Genomic DNA, 19,927 nt, shown 5'->3' with positions numbered 1-19,927 from the left:
CTCAATGCCATCATCCATGTCCCCATGACTTGGGGAATTTAATTTATTACCAATTAAATCAGACTACAATAATGAGAAATAAAACCAGATCTTAAAAACCTTCACCCTGCTAATCCCTTCTTCCCAGGGCCAGCTTTACTACTGATTTCTCTACGTCCTCCCACCACATGGTTCAGGGTAATGAGGAATGGGGGTTGTGGTCAGTTCATCACACGCTGCTGCTCCTTCCTCCTCAGTCAGGGAGGACTCCACACTGCCCTTGCCACAGCGTGAGGTCCCTCCCACGGCAGACACTGCTCCACGAACATCTCTGATGTGAGTCCTTCCCATTGGCTGCTGTTCTTCATGAACTGCTCCAGTGTGGGTCCCTTCCCACAGGGTGCAGTCCTTCAGGAGCAGCCTGCTCCAGCCTGGGTCCCCTGTGGAGTCACAAGTCCTGCCAGCAAACCTGCTCCAGCCTGGGCTCCTCTCTCCACGGGGCCACAGGTCCTGCCAGGAGCCTGCTCCAGCATGGGCTGCCCATGGGGTCACAGCCTCCTTCAGGCATCCCCCTGCCCCAGCATGGGGTCCTCCTGGGCTGCAGGTGGGTCTCTGCTCCTCTGCGACCCTCCATGGCTTCAGGGGCACAGCCAGCTTCACTACTGGCTGCAGGAGAACCTCTGCTCCAGCTCCTGGAGCACATCCTCCCCCTCCTTCTCCACTGACCATGGTGTCTGCAGGGTTGTTCCTCTCACATGTTCTTACTCTCTCTGGCTGGAATTGTGCAGGTTTTTTTCCCTTCTCCAATACATTATCACAGAGGTGCTACCACTGTTGCTGATGGGCTAATCCTTGGCTAGCGGCGGTTCTGCCTTGGAGCTGGCTGGCGTGGGCTCTACTGGACACGGGGAAGGTTTCTAGCAGCCCACCCCTGTAGGCCCCCGCTAGCAAAACCTCGCCACACAAGCCCAATACGATGATATTATGGGTGTTGCTTTAAACTTGCTGTTTATCTCTAGACTTGTTATTTCGCTGGAAGGCAGCTTCTGCTGAGTCTTCAGCATTGCTTCTAATGATGAGTTCCTTGTGCTTTTTAAAACACTGCAGCTCGGTAAGATTTCAGGCATTCAGTTCTGTGTGCTCTGTGTTTTATGGTACAACATTTGATGATTGGTTTCTCTCATTTTGCTTTCTTCTTCCTGAGGATTTCTGTTTTGCAGGCAGATTATTATGCCCAACAAATAAAAGAACTGGAAGAGAAATTTCAGAAAAAAGTCAGAGAAATTGGCCAAATTCAATTAGAACTGAAATTAATGAAGGAGTTCTGTAGGGTGAGACCAGCTATGCGGAAAGTGCTGGAAGATGTAAGTTTGCCATAAATATGCATTGGCAATATTTATTTAAAAAGCAACTTTTCTGCCTGCATGGCAGCATAGTTTGGGAGTGGAGGAGAACAGGCATGGCTGTTCTACTGGGTTGTTTTCTTGCCATTACAGAGAGTGAGGAAAGGCACTAGGTTGATGAAATGCAAGCACTGTAGCCAGAACACCCTTCTGTAATGGCCCAGTGCTGTAGGGTTGGTTTTGCCTTTTTACACAGTAACATGGAAGCACACCAACACCTATGTGGATGGACTAGAGCATCTAGTACACACTTTAAAGATCTGTATGGAGGAGCTAGCGATTGACATTAAGCAGAATAAGCCTGACTGATTTCTCACTAGTCAGCTTAGTTACTGGAATTGTTTTCACCCACGAGAAGGGGCATAGCAGCAACACCTAATGCTTTCCGTGGAGACAAATGATTGGTCAGCAGCATTTGGATTATTAAGTTATTAAATGTGAGTTAGGCCTTTTCAAAGAACGCCTGAGGCGTTGGAGTTTGAATGATCTTGATGGCCAAGTAGAGAAAGTAAAGCAGATTTCTAAAACTGAGCATTAAACCAAGTGACAGAATGTGTGTGAATGACCATCAGTGATATGAAAATACAGGCACAGGTGACCTATAAAGGAGAAGCAAAGCAGTAATACAAGTCAGAAGGGTACGTGGATTTTATAGATTATGTAGGAATTTGATGAGGAGTGTGGGTAGTGCCAGGAAAGACTACCAAATTCCTTCTTGAAGAGTGCATCCACACTTCTAGATAGATAACTGAAATGAAAGAAATTTTATTTTTTACCATAGTTAAAAGGGAGTATGGAGCTTTCAAACAGGAGACAACAGGAAGTGGTGGTGAGGTTGGAGAGGAGGTTTCTTGAAGAAAAGGTAAAGTTGAGCAGGCAGTTAAAGAAACTTTAATTAGAACAAAATTATTTTTCCCACTGACTACTCTGGTTTATATAGTTTCCACTGTTTTTTACTGAGCATTTTCCAGTTTCCCATGTCAATACAAGTACAATGAGTTGGAGGCTAGGTGCAGCTTTCCAAGGAAAAACATGGGATGTCAGGGTCCCAGAAAGGCCATATTCTCCACTTCCATCAGGAACATCAGGAACCCCTCTGGGGTTCATTCTTTCTCTGCCAAGAAGTTGGATGAGCTGAAAACTCTGGTGGGATTTTAGAATTTACACCTTTTCAGGTTTTAGCTTTGGTGCCACAGGTCTCCTGCAAAATTTAAACAGGCTTTTCTCCCTTTCAGAAAAAACTGGAAGAAGATGTGGAGAAAAAGCAAATGATGATGGCAGAGACTGCCCTGCATGAGGCTGTTTTGTAAGAAACACTTGCTTTTCCTGTTTTCTACTTTACAAATCCATTTGAGCAGTGTCTTCTAAATAACAGGTTGCCCATGTTACTACCTGGGCTTTGAAGGGCAAAACCAGTGATGACTTAGGCTGTTTTTATATTTCAGACATCAAGATGATGTCAGCACTTACATTTAAGCTGTAAGACTCATACTGGTTCCAGGGGAGAACTGAGGTAGTATTATCACACTGGAACTGCTCTTTTCTTCATTCTCCCAGTCCAGATGTAGGACTAGAAGCAAAAGCTATGAAAACTTGGTACATCCCTGTAAGAATTTTACAGCTCAGGTCTGAAATTAGGACACTGAAATACTGATTTTAATATTAAAAAACCAAGAAAGGTTGTGATTAAAGCTCTTGGATTTTGTTTCCTTCTGTCCAGACAGTTGAACAGAACTGGGAGAGGAAAGTGCTCGTCTTCGGGGTGCATTTGCTTACCAGCTGAAAAAGACAATGGAATTGCAGAAAATCAAACAGAAGTTAGAAGAGGACAAAATTCTTCTGTTAGAGGAGAAGGTTTCTGCTCTGGTTTTAATTCTGTTTCATCCTCTTCCGGGAAGGGGTACGTCTGGATACAGATGTAAATTTTCCAAGACTAACGTCTTGCTGGTCAGACACCTCCGCAGTTAGTGAGTTCGGAGTTGTCTGAAGAAGAGCTCTTACTATGCTTAATTATGGAGGAGAAGGAAGGAAAAGTTTCCCATGATAGCCCATTTCCGTAGTGTATACTACATACCAAGCCTTCTTTAGCTGGTTCCTCTTGTAAACAAAATCCTGACCCCAGAGAGGCATTCATTCTCCAGCGTGAAGGTGCCAGCATGTTTACTACATTGTCAGTGTTGGGCAGGAAACGATAACCAACACTCCAGGTTTGGTGTAATAAAATAAAAGCCAAAGTAATTTATTTTCATCTTTTAGGAAACCAGTGAGATTTTGATTCAAAAAAAGACCCTACAGATCAATCGCCAGAAAGCACAGATTGGAGATCTGCAGCGTAAAGTGCAAAACCTGGAGATGGCCTTACGTCGCATGAGAGAGGCTCAGAAAACACAGCATCAGGCGCTGATAGAAAACCAGGCAAGCATGGTGGAGATCAAGAAACTGCAGCAACTGCTAGAAATGAAGGATCGGGAGATGAACCGAGTGAAGAAGCTCACATGGAATATCTTAAATGAGAGGACTGAGGTGGAAAGGTTCTTCCTAGATGCTCTGGAACACGTGAAGCAGGAGATTGTATCCAGTAGAAAGCCCTGTAAGAAAAAGGCCCAAACTGCCTATTACAGAAAAATGCTGGAGGCATGTGCAGGGAAGGAAGAATTTCCCAAAATTAAAACATTCAAAAGGAACATAAATAGCACAAATAGCGTGTACAGAGACCTAGAGGAAGAAGAGAAATGCTACTGATATTGAAAAATCAAAAGCTATTGTCTGTCTTCCTAGCACACCTGAAAAAAACTCTTTGTGTGGTAATGTTGTCTGGATCTGGAATGCTTGTGGAGGCTTCTGTAGTGAGAATAACTGTACGAGGTGTAATATCCTATCAGCTAGTAAAGACTTTGTGAGCAACTAATTTCAACAGGCTGTCACTTTTTGGTCATTATTTCTATGGGTATTTAAAGATCAGCTGAAAAGAGTTCTTTGAATGTCTGCCATGTGCTGCAGAATTTAATATAGAACTCCCAGTATAGATGTGCTTCTGCTGTTTCTGTTTAATAATTGTTGTTGTTTCTCTAACCTTTGGTTTTATAGGCATTGCTCTTCTGGCATTACTCTTTTGCTTTTTGCTCACTCTAGTGAACTAACAACACTGAAACCTAAAAATTCCAATTAAGATGCTAACAGCTCTTCACTGTGTTGATGATCATTTTAACAGAAACGCCCAGTAGATGGCAAATCCAGTCGTCTTTCAGCTGTTCTGCCATGTGTCAGAAGCCCCTGCTTCGCACTGTGCTTTCAAAGGCTATTTTCCTCAAGCTTCATAGTAATCTAAAACTTAAGCCATTAATATGTCAAAACCAACATTACGTGCAGTACTGATAGACAAGATGACGTTTTATAGTAAATAAAGCAGAATCTCAGATTTAGAAGCGTGAGTATCTCAGAATTTGTATTAGGATGCAGCTTAGTTTAAATTAGGGCTACACATTCCACAGTGGCTGGGATTACAGGTCTCTAGCCTCCTGCCAGAAGCCTGTGCCTACAAACTGCAGCCGTGTCCAGGATTTTGAGCCGTAGAGTTAAGGTCCCCCATAGCTGAAGCTTGCATACATCCTTGGTGGGAGATCAAAATTATCTGACTCCCGGATAAAATGTTTGCTTAGTATACCTTGGCTATTGAATAACTTGGTGACGTGCAATCAGTCATAATGCTTTGTTCTGTTCAGATTATTTTATCTCTACAACTGATACAGCAGAAACACTTCATGAAGAATCAGAGGTTAAAGTAGTTATTGAGATCTAAGGAAGCTTCTCCTTGGAGGAAGAGAAGGAGGAGACGAGAACCGAGAATGAAAATTGGTTATACATATTGACCATTTTATGTACAAACAGGAGAACCAAGGGATGGACAATGTACTTGAAACTAGTATACAAGTCAGCACTAACCCTCCCCCTCACAGTGTTTATAACCACTACACGTGTAACAGAAGTAATTAGTTTTGTTCTACTTAATTTAGGAGCCATAGATTTAGAAGTTGGAAAGCCAGCACTGTGCACTCAGATCTATTTTTTGCATTTACATGCTACGAATAGCTGAACAAGAGCCATGCAAAGCTAGAATGTAAAGCCTGCCTTACACGTACAGAATCCCTGAGAGACGCCTTCAAATTTTTAATACACTGATCGGTGTCGCTGTTGAGATGGACACGACACACACGGAATCGTGCACCAAAGCCAAAGGCCAAAAAGGGACCCTTTATTGTTTATACAAGCCCATTTTATATCTTTCTTAAGAATGTGTGTCCATACATGATTGGTTCACTCAAAGGACCAGCAGTTCATGATAGGATGATCTCTTCTTTGTTACATCTTCGATAAACTACTTCTCCTTGCGGAGGCAGTACCTTGCTCTTGTTTACTCAGCTCTTCTCAGGACTTTCCAGACTCCTTAAGGGTACACGGTTATCTGCTCAAGGTTAATGTTAAGCTTACATTCCAATCCCTCAGACCAGCCGAGGTTTCCCACAGATCGTTTCTGTGTTTTTCAGGGAAAAAATCCAATTTGAAAAAGTGGGTATCAGTGAGTTGACATGGGAACAAAAAGAACGTGTTCTCCGATTGCTTTTTGCTAAAATGAATGCCACAAACCCATGGCAATACTCTCTTTCTTCAGTAGGTGAATGCTCAACTTTCCCTGTTAGAGGAGCTGGGCTGATAACTCCAGGGCAGAGGATTCCAAGAAACTCTGAATCTAACACTGTGCAGTTTGGTGTGAGATACTTTAACCTTCTGAAAATATTGTTATACTACATACCGATTTTGGACATGCACCAGACTGTACTGTTAGATCTTTGTGAGTAATATCAAAAGAAAAGCAAGAGAGAAGTGAAGAGAATTAGCTTTGCTCCATGCAGTGGGATCAATTTTGTGCAGTCATGAAGGAATTCCTATCCACCTTCACCAAAGAAGCAAATAATGTGTATTGTGGCAGTAGCACCCCCCACATACATTTCCTTTCAGTAACAGTACCATAAAGCCATCTGCCCAGTATTAAAACGTACAAATAGCCACAACCAGCTTGCTGAAAGTGTACTTACTCTATGGCTCATGGCTGTCTGCACAAGAAACTTGAGAGTATGACCGTAGAGATACCTAAAATATGGCTTACACTGGAAATTCAAAGCTCACACAGCATTAAATATATTCTAAGCTGTGAACTGGGGCATAAGAGGGCCCAAAGAGAAATCTGAAATGCTATGATTTTTCATGTGGTTTGGGGAGACCTAATGCTCAGGGTGGAGTATCACCTCCTCTGTGTTGAGAGAGTTTATTTTTTTAAAAAATTACATTTAAATGTTGTGAGCAAAAGGTACTTTAATGGGATTTTAGAAATTTTGTTAAGGTGAAACAATGAAATGTATAATTGATTCATCCATCAGCATTTATGGTGCCAATTTATTCATGGATTTAACTCCCTTGATCAGTATTTGCCAACATTTAAGAGCAAGTTTCGTACACTGCAGGGTATGAAAGCTTGAGGAGTAGAATGTAAACACTTCATTTTAAGATGACTTGGTAAACCCAGTTTAAAAAAAATACTTTTTTTTAGAATTTGTTTCTCCTCATTCCCATTTACCTGCAATGATTTCACCACAAACTACAGAATTCCATAGTGACCTGAACTCATGATGCATAGTGCTGATTTTGGAGAGTGTACGGCAATAGCCCACGTGCCCTGGCGTTTCTTGGTTGCTCTTCGAAAACGAGTTTGCTGTGGGATTAGAAACCTGCCAGAGTGTAAAGTCACTGCTGGGTGAGGATTACTTTGCTCTTGTGTCTTCCTTACAGGAAATACACCAGAGTTTTGGCTACTTCAGCGCCAGCTCCTGACAGTACTAAAGAAGAAAGCCAAGTTGGGTAAGAGACTAAATTATACCACACTATGGAACATCTCAGTCCTGGTTATATATAAAGGGATGTGATTGTCTATCATCCCTCCCACTTTAGAATATGTTGGTCTGTCTGAAGATCTCTATTAGCGTGTCTATACGAAAATAAATGTATGTGTGGCAAGAGAGGAATTTTTAATTTATTTTTAAATTTCTGGTCATGTTGATCCTTTACCAGCAGGACTGGTAAAGACCAGTCCTGACTGGTAAAGGATCTGCTTTCATGAGGAAAAAAAAAAGATCTCACGCTTTCTTAAAGCCTCCTTTTGTTGAAAAGCAGCTTTATTATTTTTGGAGGAATCTATTGTGAAAGGCCTTGATCATACAAGGAGACGCACTTTCAGCTAGCACAGGGAGTTTTGATTAAAAGGCAAAATCTATGAAGTTGATTTTTCATTCAGTATAGAATCAGAGAGAATGAACCAGGGTGAAGATTCAGACAGAGATTCAGATACAACTATATAGTTAATGATAATATCCAAGGCAAGCGGTATCGACTTACCCTGGAGGACTAAGCAGGGAGGGGTTCTGGCATGCCATCATGGAGTGTCATGTCAGACAGGAGGCAGTCAACACACAAACCAAAATGTAGTACTGAGACATCCAATGACCGAATAAAGTTCATAAGCAGGAGCTCTGCAGGGATTTCTCTGGGGAGAGACACCTTCTTTGGAGTGGTGGGTGGCCACTACCAGAAACATGAGTGGGAGTTGTAGCCTTTTTTTGCAGAGACAGTGAAAAAAACCAGAAGTGGAAGTCACAGTGCTCAATTCTCAAAGGTGGTTAAACTATTTTAACATAATTTTTGGATTTAAGAGTATCAAATAGCTTTGAGAATCTAGACTGCAGTGCCTTCTAGGCAAGACACTTCTCATAGGCGACAAAGGGTTGACTATAAAATTGTCTATTATTAATAGAGTCTAAAGAAATCTATTATGAGATACTTTATACTTTTGTATAATGTGTAAGATATATTCTTTAGCTTATTTTTCTATAGTGAATGTTGAAATAAAACAAACAGGTGGGTGGAAAGCAGTAACCAGCAAGATGAAGCAGGTACATCACAATCAGTCAGCACCTGCAGCTTGACCTAAAAAGACATTTCATTAACTAAAAAAGGCAGGTACAAGATTTTATATTTCTACCACAATTATTTAAAACCATCTGTTTAAAAAACGCTGTTGGAAATGCAGATAATCAGAAAAATATGTTTGCACACAAATTAGTGTTACACAAGTGTCTAGAACAGATCTGGAGAAAGTGCAGGGATAATCCTGCAATTCCTAAGGGAGCAGGTAAAGCTCGATAACAAAGACTGCTTTTGTTACAGGACTAGCTGGATTTTAGAATTTCTAAAGGAAAGATATAATGGGTTTTAATAGGACAACAGAAAAGTCAGAATAGCAATACTGATTAGGGAGAAAATTAAGGTGTTTTGGAAGCGAATGAATGTAGAGGATATTAGAGGCTGTTAATTAGTATTCCTTCCCCAGGTACATGAATGAATGCCAATGTCTTAGTGGTGATTCACCTGGAATATTTTACCTTTGCAGCACAGAAAATACTTCCCTCAACCCACTGTTCATTACACAGCAGGTCAAATTACCCGATTCATCATCATTTGCAGTAAACCTCCCACGAAGTCAGATGTTAAGGCCACAGAGAGAGTAAGGCAGCTGTACCCTTTGCACCAACAAGGACACAGCAGTTCCCGACTGAGCTGCGCTTACTGCGTGAGCAAAGCTGCAAATTCCAAATCCCCTGTCTGCTACACTGGCTGCTTTGGCTACATGTTTGACATCCATCTGAAATACAGTTATTTCCCTCCTTTAAAATAAAGATTTTATTCTTTCCCAAGGCAGAGGCTCAGAGGAGCCTGTACAAAGTACTAGTGGTGCTATTGGATTTGGACTGGTGGTTAGAACTCTGTCTATATGTGTTGCTAGGATTCGATGAAGTTAAGTTTTCAGTTTGTAGTAAAGCCATTTTTTGTGAAGGTGTTCCTGCCCACGGCAGGGGGGTTGGAACTGGATGATCTTTAAGGTCCTTTCCAACCCAAACCGTTCTGTGATTCTATGATTTGTGATCAAATGATGTGTATGTAGAAACAGAAACAAGGCTTTCCTTGAAATGCTGCATGAGGAAATTAGTATAGAGATCCTTGAAGTACTGTAAAAGGAGGATGCATACATGGGTTACAGGAGTCACAGACCAGCCTCTGCAAAGAGGGGAATAATGTAATGTCTTTCCAAGGAACAGTCATATTCTGCAGAGATGTTTTAGCATGTTTTAATTTGTCATCAAATTGCAAGGTGAGAATTTCCCTCTAGGGTACAGCAGAGGAAAAAACCAAGATAGAAACATTAGTGAATGCACAGCAATTGCACTAATACGTAACTGTCAGTTACAAGGCACCGTTACCAGAAGGCAGGATACAAAGTGTTCACATTCTGGTTGTTTAATTAGAGCAAGTAATGATTACAATCATTAGAATAAGCTTATTTTCTGTGGGTGCCTGAATGAGTTCCCTGCAGATCCCTCATGGTGCATCTTCTTCCAGGAACAAAAATACAGGCTCTCCAGCTACAAATGCACAGATTCTTAAAAACAGGATATACCAAGTCTTACCCTTCTGCAGTAATGGGACCTGCAGTCCCTTCAGAACGTGACTGTGTTTGAACATGTGACACAGGGTCAATTAACCAACACAAGACACAGAGCTGTAGTCAGGAAAAGAAAGCAACAGAACAGGCCTGGCTGCTTTGTGATCAAACCCCGTGTTCTTTCCTCCTACTGACCCATCTGCTTACTCTTCCTTACACCCAGACCCACGGGATCCTGGGACGCGAAGATACACATACACGCTTATGTTTCTGCTTCCATGGTTTCATTGTGTTACAGACCTGTAGGCATGTATCTGTGAACACAGTAAAAAGACACCGAACAACTTTCAGGTGTAACACAACTGACAACAAGCTGGAGAATACAAGCCATGCGCAGGACAGGAACAGAAGTTTTCAAGCTGTCAGGGGCATGGTGAAAGTCGCTGTGCCATACAGGAGTTTCTTTGATCCTCAGACAAGCAATCATATAAGCTTTCCTGAAAAATCCTTAAAAAGCTATTTCCCGAGTGTTTTGGAAACTGCTCAGCAGATGAAAGACTGACATTTTCAACTCCCAAACTTGCCGTCTTCATTGTATGTAAAGTCACTTCTGTGAGACACCCAAGGTGTCCTAGTTATGTCACTCAGAATGAGTACTCATCTTTGAGTAAGGTGAACTCAAAACCTTAACACAGAAGATAAAGAGGTAAAGAGAACTGCTACAAGATGTAGCCAGCAGTAAGTAACTAAGGCTAAAGATACTGAAGTAGAAACCACAGCAATGGTCAAGTTCAGAGGGTCTGGAAAGAAACACAAAGTAAGACCAATCTCGCTGCCTGCCCTTTCAGTTAGATAAGGTTGTTTCCTCTGTGATAGGTTATAGGAAAAAAAATTGAGTTCAGCTAGCCAAGAAACACTGACAGGAACAGAAAACTCGGACTGTGCGTTACATGAGCCTGCCTGATCTGCACAGAAACAGAGGCCCTTGAGAAATGGGAGCTTTCTATTCCTACCCAAGGATATGATAGTCAGGACAAAGCTGGAAAGTGCAGCATAGAAGGAGAAGGGCACCAGGAGCCGCATCTATAAAGGCTGACTTAATTTCCCATGGTTGGCATAACCACAGCGGGCTTGGTAACAGTGGCATCTTCCTCTTTCCATTGAGAAATGACAGTTTTCAGCTGTGTGTAGAACTGCACTCCCTGAAAGAAACGAGAGACACAAGCATCAGATGTTTGGCCTTATGAATTCTTCAGGTCTGCACCAGTGCTGTATCAAGCAGTTTTTGCTGTATCTACAAGGGATTCAGTTTTCTTCTGTGGGAACAATTCCTGTCAGCCTGTTCCTCTTAGGAGTTCCCCACAGATTCTGATTCTGTGAGAAAGCTTGCTACTTAGTTCTTCCTCCCTTCTTAAATCTCCTAAAAAAATACTTGCTTTTTTGTATTAAAGGAAAAAAATAAAGGAATCAGCTATTGTAACATGCATTATGGTGGCTAGGATCACTGGCTGGCCTTCAATTTCCTAGTTGAGGGGGCTTCAAAGTCTCCTCACTAATGAGGTCAGGTTGCCATCTCCCCATTGCCATTTATAGTGTGATTTATCCCACATCAACCCAGTAGAATACTCCGAATCAGTCAGTTACCTGCTTGCCATAGAAATTGGTGTCTCCTCTGAAAGAAGCACGAGAGCCGGTGAAAGAGAACATGGGCAGAGGTACTGGGATTGGAACGTTGACACCCACCTAAACCAAAGGAAAGCTGCCATATTAATCACAAGAAGTAGCGGATTGCAGAGGACTTCCCAAAAGCTTCTTTCCTTAAATCTGAGGCTGGGTACTGTTGGTTGAGTAGTCAGTGATTAGTCACTACAGCTGGATGGCTACCCAGTGTAAATAGTGAGTACTAACAGCAACAACTCTGGCTTGAACATACCTGACCCACATCTACCAAGTGAGAATATTTCCGAGCTGTGGCTCCGTTGGTGGTGAAGATTGCGGTTCCATTTCCATAGGGGTTGTTGTTCACCATCTTAATGGCATCATCCAAAGTATCTGCTTCTAGAACCACTAAGACGGGCCCAAAGATTTCCTCCTTGTAGCAAGTCATGTTTGGCTGCCAAGAAAAACATCAGAGAAAGCAGGTTGTATATAGGGTATAATAAACAGAATATAATACAGATAGCCTAGGAAATGGGATATAATAAACACACGTGCTGCCAATGCTCAGAAGGTTCCTAGGACCACCCATCATACTGCATTCAGTCCATCCTTCAGTCCTCCTTGCCTTTTCACCATTTCCCATGCCCTGCCATCCATCTAGTCCACCCAAGAAGGTCCTGCTTTTCATCTCCAGAGCACTTTCTGTCTAACTGCACTCCCAGGTCTCCTCTGGCCATGGCTGATTAAGACCGGTTTTAATTCAAGATAGTTTACTTCAGTTCTTGTTGATAAAGCGACTAGAACCTGCTGTCTTCTCCAACCTGGTGCTCAGGATTTATGTCTGGTAGTGAGCAGTGTCTGACAGATCCAACACCACCAGTTGGAGAGTACTTTAATCACTAATAGCTAATCCAGCAGACTACCAAACATTGATTTGACAAGTTGGAAGTTTTACATGGCTGCTATTAATCATAGCACTGTATGAAAAAATTAAACACAAAATCTCAGCAAAACCTTTACTTTTGAATACCTAGCAATATTTACGACACATCACAGGGAACTATTTGAAGATGTTTAATGAAAATAAGGCAAGAAAATTTGGAGATAGATCAAAAGCCTAAATTATAAGCATAAAGTCAATAAAATCCTAAGAATACAAAGTACAATAGCAGACTTACCAAGATTGGTTTGCTATCATGGAATCACTCACCAAAAGGCCCATGAAGAATTGAATACTTAAATATTAAGGAAATCGTGCCAGCTAATTGCATAAGCATAAAAGTAGTAATTTAGGTAAGAAAAGTCACGTGGCTGTGTACCTGGTAAAGAATATTCCCCCTAGTAGGTGTCCATCTGTGCACACCACGCAATATACCAAAACGCTGACTCAATCAAATTGTGAGCATATTTAACAACAAAGAAATTTTCTTCCTTATCCTATAGTATTCTCGTGGAGATTTCCACAAATATTTAACTTCTGTTTCTGCAAGTCCTTAAGGAAGGGTAACTGCAAGTTTGGCTGTTCATCATCCTCCTCCTGAGGCACGTGCTGCTGGCCGTTACTGCAGACAGTACGCTACACGTGATGGACATTTAGTTTAACACAGTACCAGCTGCTCATCCCTTCTTTTCACTGGCTGCATTCTGTTCAAGTGAAGATCATTAACCTCATTCAGAGTATGTCGCACTATGGCAAATTGTTTATCGCCACAACAGCACTGCGATGAGTGCTTCAATGGAATTGTGCACGGGAGAGCTGAGGCACTTCTACCTGGTGATGACTGGTTACGGACTGATTTGGGTAACCCATTTTTCAGCTGACCCTGCATCAAGCTTTGGCCATCTTACCTTGACGTTGGCAAGGATCGTTGGTCCAACAAAATTGCCATTTTCATAGCCCTTCACTTTGATATTACGTCCATCCAGAAGCAGGCTGGCGCCTTCTTTTACTCCTTTCTCAATGAGATGGCAAACCCGCTCCTTAGCTTGGGGACTGATCAGAGGCCCTAGATCTGCTCCAGGCTGGTCTCCTGTGAAGAGGCAGAGACACCAAGTTTTTAACCCTGACAGCTTCCCCTTCGTAGGCATCATGGAGATAACTACACCGACAGGGAAAATCTGGAAATCCTGATGTTTCCGAGACACAGAACAAAAATCTCAGACATTAACGAACAGGAGTAATAGCCTGCAGCTCTCATAATCAACAAATAAGACTAAGCATAAGCACAATTTTAGATCACTGGGAAGCCAAAATTCAACAACAGATTCTTCTCAGAAAGGAAACTTTTCCCCTTTGCAGGACTTCATTGAACATTAACAAAAGATAATTCTCCTAGTATTAATAACAGCCTAGTTTTTGCTAAGTACTTACTTCCATTTTTCCTTTTTATTGCATGCTTACTACAAATCAAAAGCATCTCTAAATGACATAACTATATAAATGGCAGGTTTGAGTTAAACATGGGACGTAACCTCAAAGCTCTAGTTAAAACTTGACTGATCCTGTAAACCTTGCGTCACAGTCACACTGTCAAGCCTCCCTCCATATTCCTAACTCCAAGCCTAGGGCTGTGTCTCCTAATCCAGACCATCTGCTAGCTCCTACCCCATCACATTAAACCTATGATGCCAACAGCTCCAAGGGGCACAGTGCAGTATGGCAGATACACCGACCTAAAAAGCTACAGCCATACAGAAGTACTTTATAAGAAATCATCACAGCCTGTACCTGCATTTACACGTAGATTTTTGGCTCTGTCCACAAGCTCTGGCAGCCATTTCTGAGCCTCTCCCACTAGAATTGCCGTAGACAGGGCCATGCAGCGTTGGCCAGCTGCTCCAAAAGCAGCTCCAACCAGCTGGTTCAAGGTGTTCTCTTTATTGGCATCGGGCATCACCACACCGTGGTTCTTGGCTCCCTGAGACATAACACATACACAGTCTCCCATTATTAATCACCCCAGCCCACTTCTCTAGTTCTCTGGCAGCATCTTCGCTGAGTAGCTATGACTCTGCTACCAACAAGCTGGCAAGAAGGGCAGCCTCATCACTTAACTATCGGTAGCAAAGTCAGCTGCTGCTGCTGCGTGGCATGGTCCCTCAACATTCACCAGAGACAGAGGCAGCCTGTGTGCTGGAGTGTGTTCCATTCAGAGGCATTACCATGTTGGCCTGGACTCTCTTGCCATGCCGGGATCCTCTCTCATAGATGTACTCGCCAGCCTGATTAGATCCCACAAAGCTGATTGCTCTGATATCCGGATGATCACAAATGAAATTCACAGCTTCAAACAGGAAATAATACATTATATACAGCGGTGCACAAATGCTTCCCCCTGTCCCCATCCCCACAGTGTATCTAGGTATCTTTCTTCTTAGCAAAATTCCTGCCTCTGCTTCCTACATTTGAGTTCCCCCACTGTCTGTCCATGCGTATCTCCACCAATTTCTCAGCATGGGTACTCCCACCCCTGTGCTCATCTCTCTGCCACCTCTTCAGGCTCTGCCTATCTCCCAAGGTGCCTGAGCAACACTGAAGTGAAGTTACTGTTGTCTCACCTGTATCCTCATGTTCTGAAGGTACTTGCATGCTGTGGAAACATCACATTAGGAGCTAAAATACTGGCATCTGATTCATATTCAGTGAGGCAATTAATTCTTGTTTAGGCTTCCTTGTGAAATCAAGATGATTTATCTACTTATTTCAGTTGGAGCTCAGGTTGCTAAATAGAATTTGAGCACTTACATACCTTGGAAAATCTGACCCCAGACCCCAAGATTTTATCCACCATATGTCATGAAAGATTTGGTGAAAGATGGCAGAGAGTCTCCCGGTCACTTCCTCTACACCAAGAGGGCTGAAGCGCCTGTCCAAATCTATCTAACAGCAGCAGTATCAGACTGCTTCTTTAGTACCTCCACTGGACATACAGAACACACACCTCAGATGCCTTCCAAGGGCTATTATTACCTTCATGCTGTCCATGGATGATATTCAGGGTCCCATCGGGGGCACCAGCATCCTGAAACAGCTTGGCAAGGAACATGAGTGCTCCTGGTACACGCTCAGATGGTTTCATCAAGAAGGTGTTTCCACAAACCATAGCCATGGGGAACATCCAAAGAGGAATCATGGCTGGGAAATTGAACGGTGCAATTCCAGCACACACACCGAGAGGCAGACGGTAGGTGTAAGTGTCCATGTCTTTAGTGATGGAGGGCATGGTCTCTCCCAGTATGAGGGATGTCACGCTGCAAGCATGTTCAACCACCTCTGCAGCAGAAAGGGCAATACGCCACTGGATGACTGGTTAACAATCACTCCCCAAACTCCCTTCTCACCACCGCCTTGATCTAAGCCTTTCTTCCAGCCTCTTTTCCCACAACTCAAAACTCATTGTGCTCCAGAAAATACCTTTGCTCTGCCAAGCACTGTGAGCTCACTGTGAATGGATTCTCTCAAGTGCATTTTATGTCACTGGGACAGGAGCACAGACACAACAGCCTCAGTAAAAGAAGCATGGGTATAGTGTTAGTGTACCACCTGGACCTCAACCTTAGACATCTGAGCACAAGTCAGAAGTTCTTATCCCTTTACAGCCATGTGTAGGAATTCCTAGCTAAAGGAAGGCTCTAACAACTTGGAAGTGATTTAGGGTAACTCAATTGAAGGGAGATTTCCAGGTTAGAGTTACAACTGCGCCTTTTCTTTCAGGAGGCTGTGAAAGGAGAGCAGACTCCCAGAGCCATCAGTTGCTCAGGAGACCTCCCCTATCCTATAGGTTCTCAAAGCCCCTTTTTTTAACAGGAGGAGCCAGCAGCTTACGGAGGCCTCGGAACACATCTCCCTCAGCATCAGCCAGGGTCTTCCCTTGCTCAAAGGTGATGAGTTTTGAGATTTCTTTCTGAAAATAGAAAAGATGAAGATTATGAATGTTGGAAGTGCCTGCCCATGAAACAGGCTGCAGGGGTAAGAGTTTAACAGAGAGTTGAACATCACAATAAAGGCTGGGTAGGGCCTGGGAAAGCCTACACTGATTTGCTCCTTGTAGATAAGAAGCCAGTAAGGCACACAGGTGACATTTTAGAAAAGCGAACCGTAGGTTGGCTTATATTCTCTGTCACACCACAAACACACAGAAAAAGCAATCTGGGGAATCCAAAGTCACAGTAACATTCTTGTCCCACTTGTCAGCTGGCACATTCTCCATCAAGGCTGGAAGCTCCCCTCATGGTCTCTCAATTTAATTCCTAAAGTCAAACGCAATGCACTGAGCAACAGCCATTACACAGAGCAGTGGTGTCTCACCAGATTGTCTTTGATGAGCTGTTGATAGCGCAGGAAGATTTGCTGGCGACTCAAAACAGACGTCTCTGACCAGTTCCAAAAAGCCTTTTTGCAAGAAGCCACAGCTGCCTCCATCTCACTGGCTGGGGCTTTTGGTACACGGCCAACAACTTCATTTGTGGCCTGAAGTGAAAAACAAAACTGCATCAAAAATCAACTTTTTCAGCTGTCCCTACCATCAGTCATGGTCTTTTCACACCACACCCCTAACATCCCTGTTCTACAAGGCACTGTACTTCAGAGGGGAGAGCACACAAGAGAGAGACTCCTTCCTGGCTGCACATGAAAGGCCTGGGCTACAACCCGAATGGTTCTGCAAACTCGCATGTTACACATTTCAAATTAGGCACCCAGAAAGCTGCCAATGTAGCGCTGGTTTCCAGGCTGGAGTTGACTATGGACCGTGGTCTTTTCCCTCTGCACCATCTTGGCTCATCTGCTGTCCCTCCTGCACATTCAGTGAGGCAAGCTTCCTTTGGAAAAAGCAGTACGTGACTGCACTTGGCACTGATGTTGGTTTACCTAGACCACTATGGCCAAAGTAAGATTTTTTACAAGCAACCTCAGTTCTACAGTATTTTAACTTCAAAAGCTTGTCCTGCCAGCTTAACCTCCTTCTAATGCACTCCTGAAAATTAAGTCTGCTTTGATGTAATAGAAACATCGGGTACATCACTGTGAGAGAAACTACTCAAGAGAAAGAAAATTAAACACCAACATTGGTTGCCACACAGAAACCAAATGAGCTTCCTGAACATGGCTTGCTGCTCTTATCACTTCCACAAAGCAAATCGAAACGGGGCTTTACAGAGGAAAGAAATGCTTACTAGGGAAGTCAGAAGGGTCAGACTTGAGTGCAACCACATTTCCATTTGTCTTTGGTGGATGACTTGGACACGTACAAGTGCTACTAATCCAAGATTATTCTGCGCTGCATAGCATACAACCTCTCATTTCACTGTGAACACTGTGGTTCACAGACAGCAGCTCTCTGAAAGTAGAGGAGCTTCAGCTGACAGGATATTTTACCTTGGTCTGACAGTGAAATGAGTCTCTGCCAGGACTTCACATTCAGCTGGCACCAAATCATACCAGGTTGGTTTCACATATAGAGTGAAAGAAAGCCTTCAGAAATTTGACATACTGATAAGAAAGCCTTTCTATGAGGAAAAAAAAACCCGTATGCGGGGTTTAAGCTTCCTTTCTGGAGATCAGGTTTTTACTATACAGGGGAGATGATAAAGGAGGTCATCACTTCCTAAGACTGACATTTCATGTGAACAAGAAATTAAGAAGCAATTACACAGTGCTAAATCCATCTTAAGCTCCAAGACTAAGCCCTTCTCAAGAAATGTATGTACTTTCCCCTTTTGCCAACTGCTTGAACAGAGGCACAGACACTTCTTGCACAGTGATCGCTAACACAGACACTGAGGCCAGGTCACTTACCGGGTTGTGGATATCAATCCATTCAGTAGTTTTGGACTCAACAAACTTCCCATCAATGAAGAGTTTTGTTGTTGGCTGTGGAGGACAAAACACTGGCCAGTGAGTGATCTTTGCCTCAAGATGCCCAAATACCAGTGTGCTTCATTACACGCAAGCCTTCATCATTTACCCCTACGCTACCCGTTAGAGTCTAGATCCAGTATTTACAGCAAGACGCAGCTAACTCCTTAGGCTGAGATTTTTCATGCTCCCTGCTCTGTTTTTCCCTCACTTTACATCAAAATGGCCAAAATTCTTTCCAAAAACAGTTGTAGAAAAAACACATTGTTGTGTTTATGTTCAGAACTATTTCATCTACTTAATCACTCAATGTTTACCAAGGTAGAAAACTGAAAAACTGCGACTCATAAATGTTCAAAAGAAACAGTTAATAATTCACCGTGTGAGAATTCCATTAACCCAGTGCACACTGTGTTTCCTTCCCACCAAGTAGGTTCATCTCTTCACCTCATAGCTACAAGCGTAACGTTGGACTTTCCCCATTCCCTGCAGCACGAGCAATGAACCTGCATCTGCTGAGTTCACAGTGACTGTCCTGGCAGGCAGCATGGAGAACAGGTCTTTCCAACAGAGGCGAGAAAAGGGAAGTTTGGAATAAGGACGTAAACATGGGGCTGAAGGAAAAGCAGGGGTAGAACCTGTAACTAGCACTAGATGAGCAACGAATCTGTAGCACGCTGGAAAACAGATTGGGACTGTATAAAGAGACTGGAAACTAGGTGTTTATATTGGGAGGTAAGGAGAGAACGAGGAGAAAGCAAGAACTAGTTAATCGTGCCCCAAAACAGTAGCTTGGGAGGAATAGATAAGAGGAAGGGGAAACGGATCTGCTGTGTGAAGAACAGAAATGGGACACAACAGATCAAAAGAACTGGGCCATAAAAACAAATGTATCAGGGAGCACTGTGAAGAAATTAGGATTTGGAATTATGAGGGGGAGATGAGGATTGAGATGCTATCCTCATCAAAGGAGAGACATCAGGGGAAGAGTAAAGGAGACAAATGGGGGTGGCTGAATAAGCAACAACAGTGAAGAAGTGAACAGCAATGAGAGCTGGGACAAACTGAAAAGGCAGGAATGGGATGAGAGGTATAAAGTGTGACTGTTAATGGATAAGCAAGACCTATCGATTTGAGAGGTAACACCAGGAGTGGGTCCAAAAGAAAAAACAATTGCGGATGATTATGTAGCTGGAATGCAGCTTGGGATTGTGTAGCTTGGGAGAGAGACAGAAATCTGTGCCTACGAAAACACAATTTTGTCTAGAACCTAGAAGGAAGTGCAGGTAATCCGAGTCCCTGGTTTGCTGCTGGTCAGAAAAGGTCTTCTAGTGCTGGTGTAAAGAATGACAAACTCCTACTGCCATCAGTCACCCCATTAACCCAAGTGCCACGTACCTGCTGTGGACCTACAAGCTCCAGAGCTTTAAGACCCAAATGGACTTCAGTGCAATGGAATTTATGCTTTTTTTCAAATTGCTT

General features: G+C 43.0%; 2 protein-coding genes across 2 annotated transcripts; one reads left to right on the top strand and one right to left on the bottom strand.

Annotated features, from left to right (window-relative positions):
* Positions 1 to 1,199: 1,199 nt before the first annotated feature.
* On the top strand, positions 1,200 to 8,998 carry CCDC176 (coiled-coil domain containing 176; the record flags this gene model as incomplete). The annotated part of the gene is given in 9 exon segments (XM_010158884.1): positions 1,200 to 1,343; positions 2,164 to 2,244; positions 2,618 to 2,688; positions 3,103 to 3,123; positions 3,125 to 3,236; positions 3,639 to 4,120; positions 5,924 to 6,031; positions 7,227 to 7,295; positions 8,881 to 8,998. Coding segments are annotated over 9 exon segments (1,206 nt in total), but the record flags the coding sequence as incomplete, so codon positions are not given.
* A 1,927-nt stretch (positions 8,999 to 10,925) lies between these two features.
* ALDH6A1 (aldehyde dehydrogenase 6 family, member A1) lies at positions 10,926 to 18,487 on the bottom strand. Its single transcript, XM_010158883.1, has 10 exons — positions 18,386 to 18,487; positions 16,898 to 17,059; positions 16,415 to 16,493; positions 15,560 to 15,862; positions 14,752 to 14,873; positions 14,318 to 14,507; positions 13,438 to 13,619; positions 11,864 to 12,043; positions 11,575 to 11,673; positions 10,926 to 11,132 (listed from the first exon to the last, which is right to left on the bottom strand). Exons 2-10 carry the CDS (start codon positions 17,009 to 17,011, stop codon positions 11,028 to 11,030), a joined length of 1,374 nt encoding a protein of 457 aa, XP_010157185.1. The 5' UTR covers positions 17,012 to 17,059; positions 18,386 to 18,487; the 3' UTR covers positions 10,926 to 11,027.
* Positions 18,488 to 19,927: the final 1,440 nt, after the last annotated feature.

Source organism: Eurypyga helias, unplaced genomic scaffold, assembly GCF_000690775.1.
Source record: "Eurypyga helias isolate BGI_N326 unplaced genomic scaffold, ASM69077v1 scaffold20189, whole genome shotgun sequence".
NCBI classification, from domain to species: Eukaryota; Metazoa; Chordata; class Aves; order Eurypygiformes; family Eurypygidae; genus Eurypyga; species Eurypyga helias.
Note: the sequence above shows the minus strand (reverse complement) of the source record. Positions and strands in the feature narration are given on the sequence as shown.